This window comes from Malaclemys terrapin, chromosome 2, assembly GCF_027887155.1.
Source record: "Malaclemys terrapin pileata isolate rMalTer1 chromosome 2, rMalTer1.hap1, whole genome shotgun sequence".
Lineage (NCBI taxonomy): Eukaryota > Metazoa > Chordata > Testudines > Emydidae > Malaclemys > Malaclemys terrapin.
The window spans coordinates 10,047,762-10,058,623 of NC_071506.1; the positions used below are offsets into that span (position 1 = coordinate 10,047,762).

The 10,862-nt window shown below is 42.5% G+C and overlaps 2 protein-coding genes across 7 annotated transcripts in view; one reads left to right on the forward strand and one right to left on the reverse strand.

Moving 5' to 3' along the window:
- Positions 1–4,242, forward strand: part of PTK2 (protein tyrosine kinase 2) — a 349,972-nt gene extending 345,730 nt beyond the window's left edge. For all 6 annotated transcript variants that reach the window (XM_054017938.1, XM_054017937.1, XM_054017936.1 and 3 more), the window contains one exon: positions 2,972–4,242. In XM_054017938.1, coding sequence (XP_053873913.1) covers positions 2,972–3,184 — 213 coding nt within the window. In that variant the 3' untranslated portion in view covers positions 3,185–4,242. The remainder of the gene's footprint in view (positions 1–2,971) is intronic.
- A 3,359-nt stretch (positions 4,243–7,601) lies between these two features.
- On the reverse strand, positions 7,602–10,631 carry RPLP1 (ribosomal protein lateral stalk subunit P1). Its single transcript, XM_054018988.1, has 4 exons — positions 10,450–10,631; positions 9,501–9,575; positions 8,381–8,492; positions 7,602–7,724 (listed from the first exon to the last, which is right to left on the reverse strand). Exons 1-4 carry the CDS (start codon positions 10,519–10,521, stop codon positions 7,645–7,647), a joined length of 339 nt encoding a protein of 112 aa, XP_053874963.1. The 5' UTR covers positions 10,522–10,631; the 3' UTR covers positions 7,602–7,644.
- Positions 10,632–10,862: the final 231 nt, after the last annotated feature.

Genomic DNA, 10,862 nt, shown 5'->3' on the forward strand with positions numbered 1-10,862 from the left:
CTCATCTGTGCTCCAACTCCTTCTTTCTCTTAGACGTCAGCGTAAACTTGGAAAAGTCTGTCCTCTCTTCAACACAGACTTTACACTTCATCAGACCATCCTTAAATACAGTTACAACAAGAGCTTATCTGCTAAGAGACAGATTCCAAATGATGAACAACCGTATAGATCAGGTCATTAGAAACCCTTTAACACAGTTCAGAATTGGACAACCGCACAGCATAGGGCACTTGGACTTCCCACGACACCAGGATGCACATCGACATTCTGGAATTGTGGGCAGTCCGGGAAGCTTGCAAAGCCTTTCTTACATTAATTCAATGTTGCCATGTCCTCAAAATGTTGGACAATATGAAAACCATCTTTTACATCAACAAGCAAGGAGGAACGAGATCCATTCCTCTGTGTACAGAAGTGGTCACCCTATGAAATTGGTGCATCAACAATCAAATCATCGTGTCTGCAAATTACCTTCCAGGGGATCAGAATGTGCTAGCAGACTCCCTCAGCAGACATTTCACTATTGACCACATGTGAGTGTGACACAACTCCATGGTGAACAGTATTTTTCCTCTAGGTGAACTCCCACAAGGGACCTGTTCGGCTCTCAAACAAACAGAAAATGCAACATATACTGCTCTAAAAGGGCCCTGCGTCTTCACTCTCAGAGTGATGCTCTCCTTCTTAAATGAGTCATTCTCATCACCCCCTACTCATCCAGACAGTTCTAGTTCCTGAGTCCCCTACACATGTCCTCTCAGTCGCCAATCAACATTCAGTCCTTTTCCAATCTCCTGACACAGGAGAAAGGCAGAATCCATTTCTCTTCTGTCCTTGAAGGTTCTGTTCCTGGTAGCCATCACCTCAGCCAGGAGGGTGTGTGAGCTCAGGGTATTGATGACAGATCCACCTTACGCCATATTTCATAGAAATAAAGTCATAGCATTTACATCCTAAGTTCACCCACAAAGTAGTTTCAAAGTTTCACGCGAACAGTCAATTCACTTACCTGTGTTTTTTTCCAAAACCATATTCATCTGAAAAAGAAAGGGGATGCCATTCCCTCAACGTGCGACGAGCCTTAGCCTTTTGCCTGCCTGCAAAGGACAAAAACAATCAGAAAATCTCCCAGATTGTTTATAGCTGTAGCGGAAAGAGTTCAAAGTCAAGATATATCTTCTCAGAGAATCTCTAAATGGATCACGCACTGTATCTTACTTTGCTATAAGCTGTCTAACATTCCTCCCCCTCATGGGGTGAGGGCTCATTCTACAAGAGCACAAGCAACATCAGTGTCATTGCTTCAAGACATTTGCAAAAAAGCTGTGTGGAGTTCCAGTCACACATTTGCAAGAGATTAGGCTTTGTACAACACTCCACTGGTGCATTCTCCTGTATGTCAGTCATCCACCGTAGAATACACATGGGGACCAGCACTCGAAGAGAAAGTTACCTTGTAATAACCAGAGGTTCTTCAAGCTGTGTGGTCCTTATTTATATTTCAGTATCCACCCTCCTTCCCCTCTACTTCGGATTGTTCTTGGATTCACAATAAAGAAGGAAATGGAGAGGCAGTCAGTCTGCTCTGCCCTTTATCTCCTCATTTGGAGGCACGAAGAGAGCAGGGGCACATGTGCGGACTGACCCTGTTTTCAAGAATTCTCCAACTCTGGGTGCATGGACCACATGCATACCCACAGTGGAATACAGATAGGGATCATACATCTTGAAGAACCTTCAGTTACTAGTACAAATTAAGTACCTTTGTCTTTCGTTTACTGAACAGTGTTAACTTTTGGGGGTTTCTTCCTCCTACAGACAGGTATCTTAATCATTAAATTATCCTGCCAGCCATTGGGAACTCTTGAATTTCATTGAAATTAACAGCACACATCACACCTAGGCACATAAGGAGTTAGAGGGAAAAGTGTTGCATTGGATATATGGGATTTAGGATTCCAGTTCAGGGACACCATGTGGGAATTAATTCCTGGGTTCAAATTCAATCTCTCTTACGAAATTATGATTTGCGTACCAAACTCCTCGAACAGATATTTCAGTGTGGCTTGGTGCAGTCGGAAGCCTTTGCTCAGGAAATATCCAGAAGTAACCTAATTCTAAAGGAGAAATGACTGAGTTTACTTCACTGCTTAAACTTGAGGCCCTAGCGAGTCAGGGTTAATTTTTTTCCCAAGTCATTGTGTCTGTGCCTGCAAAATTTGAATGAACAGGGGTCACTGAAAATGCTAGAAGAATATGACTCTGAGTATGAGTTGTTCAGTGACTCTCCCCTTCCAAATGGTTACTTCTCCTGCTGCGTGGTTTGTTAAAATATCTGTAGCTTACACCTTCATATTTATTATATTTTATTGTTGCTTAGATAATCAGTGTCAAAATAATTTTAAGAAAAAGGCCTGAGAGGGGATGATTTAGCAACCTGGAAACAGATTTAGGAATCTGATCTCTGTGACCAGAGGTGCTGGAACTAGAGGGGCTGCCGCATCTCATGGCTTGAAGCAGTAATAACAACCCAAATACATGGTTTCCACTTTCAGCACCCACGCTCTAAAAATTGTTCCAGCACCACGGTCTAGGACAGAGATTCAAATCCAGCCCTGGTGAATAATGTCCTATAGTTACTAACACTAGATGGCTGTTCAGTGGCCTGGAAGACTGATTTCTTGGTCTCCGTCTAGTTTGCAGTGGACAAAACCCATTAGAACCGGCACAGCTTAGTAATGTGAGGAGTTTGCTGGAGTTTGCACAACTACTACCCTGCCCCGTCCAGTGTGTTGGCTACAGAGACGGAGGCCACAATGTGGTATCTAAAGTCTAGTGACTGCTCTAGGTTTCCCCAGCAAAGATGGAGCTCTCCCTGAGTGGGAGTACACTGCGCTGTTAGTAATTCCATTATGAGTGTGATACCCCAAATGCTGCCTGCAGGGCCTGACTGAATCTTCTCTCTTTCCAGATTGAGATGGCACAGAAGCTATTGAACTCTGACTTGGCTGAACTGATTAACAAGATGAAATTGGCCCAGCAATACGTCATGACTAGCCTGCAGCAGGAATACAAAAAGCAAATGCTCACAGCTGCTCATGCTCTAGCTGTGGATGCCAAAAACTTGCTGGATGTTATTGATCAAGCCAGATTGAAAATGGTTGGTCAGTCCAGACCCCATTAAACACAGAGGAAGAATTTTTTGTCATTCTTTTTAAGAATATTGCTCATGTAAGGATGTTATCTAGCCTTCCACCAGCGGTGAGGATTAACCCTGCATATCCTGGATTTCCAGTGACTCCTGCTTCATGAGACCTGATTGACAGCTGTTGGTTTTTTGTCTCTTTCATTATAAAAGTTTAACCAAATTTTTACCAGATGGTCTGGGATTCAAAATGTGGCATTATCGCACAATGAAGTTTGTACAGAAGCCCTTGGGAATCATGACTGGGGAAAACAATTACATTTTATATCGTCACATAGGATGTGCATTACCTAAAATTGCCAGGGGGTTAAAATCTCAGAGCCAGGACTGTCCGAGCTGCAGAATGGAGAAAAATATTGTGAAGTGAAGAATTCTGGGAAACCTCAGGGCTGAGAATTCTTGCCCACAGTATGCGAGCTATCCAGACTGGAATTTTTTATTAGAACACTTACGTCGCAATATGCTAATCACAATTTACAGAGAAAGAAAATAAAAAAAGCTATATTTTCAAGACTTCAGTCATTTCAAAAGAAACGAAAGCCCTCTTCATCTTCCTGCCTTTTACTTTTATGTGGATGTGTGAAACATTTGTTTGGAAACTAGCTGTAGAACACAACTGAAAACTCTTGTATGTCTTTTCACCAGAATAACTTGCCAGTTTTTTGTAGCAATGTTATTTTCCTTGGAAGCAAAAAGCTGCTTTGTACCAGAGCAACTCAGAGCCGCATTTAGAAGAGAAGTTCTGTAACCATATGTGTTCCCCGTTTTTATATAATTTATACAGAAAGATTAAAGCCATGTTGAATATTTTAAACCCACTGTAGTTAACTAACCCATCTGAGTCTCTCTTGCCTGGGAGGAGTTACAGCAGAGCCGTGTGAATGTTTTCTTTCCTTTTTTTCCAGTTATACCATCTGTTCTGTTAAATGAAAACCACCATGCTCCCTTTGGTTTGATGGGGGATATAAATTATTCTCAGGAAGAATATAATGAACTGTACAGTTACTTTGACCTATTAAAAAGGTGTTACCAGTGAAGTCCTGGCTGTAACATTTCTTCCTATGCTGCAGAGCACAAAGCATTTGGGGGGAGTTTTCTGACCTTGCTTTTCTCATCAATCCTAAATTTCAACCGTTTATGTAGACTTAAAAAAACAAAAGGGCACTGTCGGGAGGAATGCCAGTAAATTGACCTTGTGGTGAATCCTTCCATGTTAAGGTACACACAACTCTGCTGAGTATTTCTCCACCCAGTCCTAATGTTCAGGGAGTAAAAAATACACATTCCTACAACCTAGTCCAAAAAAACCGCAAAAGCAACAGACCGCTTAAGCTAAGGCAAATGAAGTTTTTCAGCAGTATATAATCCTTGAGTTTCCCAGTGTTTCACGGGTTCCTGTCCTGCTAGCATAGGTGAGCAGCCATTTTCTCCCCTCAGAGCCCCTTCATCAGCATTCCCATCTTTTGATATCCCAGCTTTAAGGAATCCCTAGTTGTTTTATATATGCTAAAATCTTCCCACTAACACCACAAAAACAAAAAACACCCTAAGGCATATCTCAGCAAGGCCAGTGAAATTATGTGGAGTTTCTAGGCTAACCCATTTAGGAATTAAACCCTACAAAATCCTTAAAAACAAGTGAACTTAATGTAAATTATCCAAATACTATGCATTTCTAATTTTGTAACCAAAATTTCCCAGAACTGAAATTTCAGGAAAATAAAGTTGAAAATAGGGCTATTTCTGAGAATTTCAGCTTAACTAGGGATGGGTTGATTGCTTTTCCATTCAAATAAATTTTAAAATAGGATATACTTTCTTCAATTGTCAACTTATTTATAACTGTGGCTGTGAGTTAACATAGTCCATGGAAGTTACCATTCTCCTGCTATATAGACATGAATTCAGTCAAGAAAAAAAAAGAATTGAGCCTGCATTGAGAAAAGCAACAGAGTCTGAACACCAACATTCAGGTAGTTTTCCATCTATATTTCAAAATACCATTTGTTTTAACTACTCTGCTTATTTCATTGACAGACGGAGTGCAGCAGCATTCATGACACCTCTGATCTTTGTCCAGCTTCTTTGCTGCTTCGGCATAATATGCTCAGGCAGCTCAGCATTTAACCCAAGAAAAATTGAAATCCAGTGCTGCGCAAGTGGTGGGATTGAGAGCAGAGCATGAACTGAAGGAAGGATGGGCTGAGAACTCAGGACTAAAGTCAGAGACACACTGTGGTTCCTGTCTTCATCTGAAACTCCTGTACACAGACAATAAGACAAGTTAAAAAAACACAGAATCTCACCTAAAATTGGTATTTCAGAATTCAGTGTTTTTTAAATGAGGTAACTTCCTGGCTTAATTTACCAGGAAAGTGACAGCCCCCAGGGGGTAGTCACAGATGTATCTACTAACAGAAGTAGGACATGAGACTTGCTGTGGATAAATGAGCCATCTATCCATTTTAAAAGTTGCACTATGGGTTTACCTGGTTACTTAGACCTTATTTTAAAAATACCTTGGCTTTTTATACAATTGAATTTCTGAATGAAAGATTTAGGCATTACTGATGGGCTCCTGTGAAAAGTGAGTCGGTTTTTTGTTTAAAAAAGGCAAAGATACTGAAGAGAAACAGAAGGGGGAGCCTATGACAGAGAGCTCTTTAGGATTTATGGAAGTCAACCTGAAAAAGTTTCATTATAGAACTGCAACTTCCAAGTTTTGGTTCAGTTTGTAGGCATTTATTTTATCCTTCCCTTGTATTCAGAGTACTTGCTTTGTGTTGTAGGGAAAGATTTTGGATTTCTTCCTAGATGATTTAATCCAGGGATTCTCAAAGTGGGGGTCATGATATTGTTATATGCGGGATTGCACGTTCTCCAACCCAAACCCCGCCTTGCCTCCAGCATTTATAATAGTGTTAAATATTTCTTTTAAGTGTTTTTAATTTATACAGGGGGTTGCACTCAGGTTTGCTGTGTGAAAGGGGTCACTACTACAAAAGTTTGAGAACCACTGATCTAATCTGTAGGTTTCTTAAAGAATCAAGGTTGCAAAGTTAAATTCAAGTCAGTTGAACAGGGGTTCTCCCCACTCATTTAACAGGTGAAGATTTTAATGGGGTTGGAGGTTAGCAAAAGTGCATTAATTACAGAATAACTTTTTATAGAAGTTCTGAGTTGCTTTCTGTGATGAAGCACAGCTTTGCAAAGAAATTTGAATTAGTCTAAACAATACTCATTCGCTTTAAGTATTCTTCTCTACTAACCCTGATAAATTCCTTTCCAGATAATTTAGTCAGCTTGCACCTTTCAATGAAAAGGGGAAAGAGGCACAGTACAACTACATGTTAAGTGTTTTCTCAAGTTCAATATCCTTACCCTGAGAGAAATGTGGGTCACATTTATTAATTAAAGTTAGGATTTAATTTAAAACTAGGCTGTACAAAACACTGAATAAAACAGAAGCCTTCTTGGGGGATAGATCCTCAGTGTTTTGTCCTAAGCTCAAGCCTTTGACGTGTATTTATGATGAAAAATAAAAACATTGGTGTAGATGTGAGTTGAATATAGGCTTTGTATCATCCAGTATGGGTGTAGTGTTATGGAAAGACTGCACAGTGAAAGCTTCCTCAAACAGGTGCATACAGTAGCCCTTTTATTTATACAGAAGGTGAAAGTTCACATGTGCATATATGGTCTCTTGTCTGTGGCCAGGACCTGATTAAGCTATCAGCAGATTGTTGGAGCTGGACCAAAAAGGCTTTCATTCACCCTCTCTAGGCTAAAACCAAAGTCTTAGTTTCAATGGCTTACCAAAAAGGAGGCAGCAGCCCTGCTTGGCCAATAAAGTAAATTTCTATACAAGGCCAGGTGCAATGATATTAACAGAAAAGCAAGATTAAAGCCATGTTCTTTTCCTGCTTCCTGAAAATACCGTGGCTGAATTATTAAACTTCCTAGTGCAGGTCTACTGGAAAAAGGGGAGGAGTAGATAAAAGCTGAGAACAACAAATAGTCCTACTCATCTTCCTTCATTTAGAGCCACTCGTGCTAGTATGTATATTTTAAAGAATAATCCTGCTGGACAGTTTGAAGTGCCATTTTACTAGAACAGTGAACCTACAACTTCCCATGCTCTCCTTCAGATAATGTCTTCAGACTGTTACAGTAATTAATACACCAGTCTTGTGCTGTCTCTGCAATGTGTGTTCTAGCACAAGTAAAGTTTTCAGAGGAAAACTAGAGCTTTTGATAGTTGTGTACAAAACAATGGGAACACAGGAGGCTATAGGACCAGTTTGAGGTCTTGTGTTTCTAATCCCCCTCCATTTAAGAGTTCAACAAAACCCCACTCCCAGCTCTGTCCCTGCACATTCTTTAAAGACTAAAACAATTAAAGAGTGGTTTTTTTATTACAGATGGTACAAAAAATAAGTTTAGTCAAAGAGACCAAAGCCCATGTCATCATCAGATTCCTCAGATTCTTCTTTCTTTTCTTCCTCTTTCTTCTCCTCAGCTGAAAAAGAAGAAAATATAGTTAGCATCTCATCCTGAAAATTTGATATTACTGAAAAATGATATAGGGAGACCTAAATCAACTAAATTCCATGAAGAGTTTGAGATGCAAGAATCAAATTACATTGGAAAGCCAAAATTACAATTGTGGGGATTCAGGAGCATGTTAGAACACTAGCTATAGATAATCTAATCCACATGATCATTAATGCCCTTACTCCCTGCAGTGCTTTTGAGGACCAACACTGAAAGAAAGAGCTAAGACACTACTTTTAGAATTTCAGTAACAAGCCTCCCCACCCCAATCCAAAAGATGCCATTGTAAGCTCACAAGGTCAGAAACACCTTTTCAAACTATGAAGAGAGTTATGGCCTTTAACTTAGTCAGATAGTATAGTTTTGCAGACTGAGTCCATACATTGACCTTGGAGACAAAAGAATTTAAAAGCTTGCTGTAGCAAACCACACAAATTTGCAATCAACAGTATTTTCCAAAGTTAAACTCCTTTCCCCCACAAGCTCACCCATCTTAGATTGCTTAACAAAGCAGTTATAAGTATTCAAAAAAGGTACAGTGGTGAGATACTTGATACTGTACAAACAGTAACAGCATTTTATACACCCATTTCTTCCACACCAATCCAAGAGTTCACTTACCAGGGGCAGCCCCACCAGCAGGAGCAGCACCACCCGCAGGAGCAGCAGCAGCTGGAGCACCACCAGCTCCTACATTACAGATCAGGCTTCCAATGTCAATGTTAGCTAGAGCCTAAGAATATTAAGCATTCATTAGTACGACATTTTACAAAAAGTTGCACAATATTCACAGCTGTTCCATTGTTGTAAGGAAATTATTTAAAATTGGCATAATTCAACTCTAACACTTATCCTGGCCAATTCCTAAGTTAGCTTTAATAAGGCATTTGCTTACTAATGTGCATGGGATGCAGTCAGGCTTGTACTGAATTACAGTTGCTATATCTTCCATGTCAATTTACAAAACTATAATACAAAATTATCAACATAATTCAGACACTTTCGATAGCTACTGGATTTTGATCAAACCAAGCTGCTAACATTAAAGATGCCATGACAGATGTTCAGTTAACTGTTCTAAGCAATTTTCTTCTCCCATCTTTATCAAGATCTGGCTAAAAAGACTGTCAGCACACTAAGGAATGAAGGTGCACACATGTCAGAATGCATAATTTGGCCTAAAGTACTTCTGGCAAGTGAAGAGGCAGGAGAGTCCCAGATCTTTCATTGAGTTTTCAGGGTAGTACTTGAAAAAGCTATCCTTTCACTTATAGGCTTAGTACACATTGGTAAGTCAGTTTGTTTCTCCATAAACTCCAGTTCAGTCCCTTTTCAGACTGGATCTGAAAATAAAATGACCAACCCTAACCTCCAGGCACATTGAAGTTTTTTCTATTAGAGGTATATACTGCAGTCAATGTCTCCGATTTGCCTCCACCAACAGTACTCAATTCCGATAAATTCATTTGCTAATTGGGTTATCTGTTTGCTGCCAGTTTGGTATTTCATCAATGGAAGCGTATTTTCAAAACATTAACCCCAATAATTATTCACAGTAATTTTATAGATATCCCAGGAGGTCCATCTTAGTGACCCATGTCAGAACCACCTAGCTTTTGTTTTGTGATCTGCAGACTACTCACAAGGCATCTTATAGCTGTGCCCAGGCTGCAGACAGCTATAGCACACGCTATGCTTGGACCAGATTATACTTTGTTCAGCCACCTCTCTCATTTCTTACCTTTGCGAACAGGCCCGGCCAGAAAGGTTCAACATTTACTCCAGCTGCTTTAATAAGTGCATTAATTTTGTCCTCCTAAAAAAATTCAATAAGAATATTGTTAAAACAAAAACTGAAGAGTCAGGCACAATGCATATACTTCAGGTCACTATGGCCTAGACTCAAGATTGCCAATCAATGTCAATTCCTCAAAACTTTTGCAAGCCATGATAAAACTACCTGATGTACATAATAATGTGGATACAAATCAGTCTTGAGTGAGGAGATTCTGTCCTAAAAAAACAACAAGGAGTCCGGTGGCACCTTAAAGACTAACAGATTTGGGCATAAGCTTTCGTGAGTAAAAACCTCACTTCTTCAGATGCATCTGTCCTATAAACTGAAGTAAGTCGACAGCATTAACAGAGGCTGCCACTGGCCTGGAGCATGACCCAAAGCAACTCTCGCCACCTCCGTTTCCCTATCTGTAAAATGGGCCCAGTGACACTGACCCCCGAGGGCTGCTGCGGTCGAGCTGTAGGAGCCAGGTGCTACAGGGGTAACTGCAGTTCGGCTGGAGCCTCAAACTCCAACCGAAACACCCGAGTCCTAGTTCCCCGGTCTCAGGTCGGTGCACCGGCAGCCGCGGCCTGACAGGATCACCCAGCCCCGCCCCCCGGACCCGGAGCCGGGCCGCCACAGCCAGGGGGGCGGGCGCGGGACCAGGGGGAAGGGGACGCGTGGCGGAGCGGCCTCCCACGGGCACGCGGGCCGGCCCCTCCCCCCGCGGCACAACCCGGGCCCCGCGCAGGCCCCGGGCGGGGGAGGAAGGAGCCGCGCGGCCGGGCCCCGCCCCGCCCCCCCCAGAGTGGGGTCAGGCTGAAGCGTCACGCGGGCGCCCCCAGGCCGAGCCGCTGCCCCAGCCTCGCGCCGCCGCCATCTTGGAGCGCGTGGGGCCGGCCCCGCTCACCGTGACGGTGACCTCGTCGTCGTGCAGGATGAGCGCGGCGTAGATGCAGGCGAGCTCGGAGCTGGAGGCCATGGCTGAACGGGCGGGCGGCGGGGGGGCGCGGTGCTAGTCGCCGGGATGTGACGGCCTTAGCTTCGGCTGAAGGACACAGCACCTTTTGCGGCCAGCGAGACAAGGGAAGGCGGGCGCTTCGGGGAAGGGTTATAAATCCAGCCTCAGCCAATCACAGCCCGGAGTCAGATCTCTCAGCCAGTCACGGACTCCTGTCCGCCAGTCAGTTGAAAGCTGCATACTCTTGCCCAATCACATAATGCCTGGTCCTAGCCAATCAGAGCTCGGCCCCGCCTCTATCGGGCGTGACGGACACTCACGGAAGTACCCGAGGACAGCCGAACAGTGCACGGCGTGCAGAG

What these genes read in the sequence shown, in the direction of transcription:
- RPLP1 (XM_054018988.1), bottom strand. Translation starts at nt 10,521, where the DNA reads ATGGCCTCCAGCTCCGAGCTCGCCTGCATCTACGCCGCGCTCATCCTG. An exon ending in GGCCGGGCCTGTTCGCAAAG is followed by an intron (nt 8,493 to 9,500) that starts GTAAGAAATGAG and finishes TAATATTCTTAG; the next exon opens with GCTCTAGCTAACATTGACAT. An exon ending in TGCTGGTGGGGCTGCCCCTG is followed by an intron (nt 7,725 to 8,380) that starts GTAAGTGAACTC and finishes CTTCTTTTTCAG; the next exon opens with CTGAGGAGAAGAAAGAGGAA.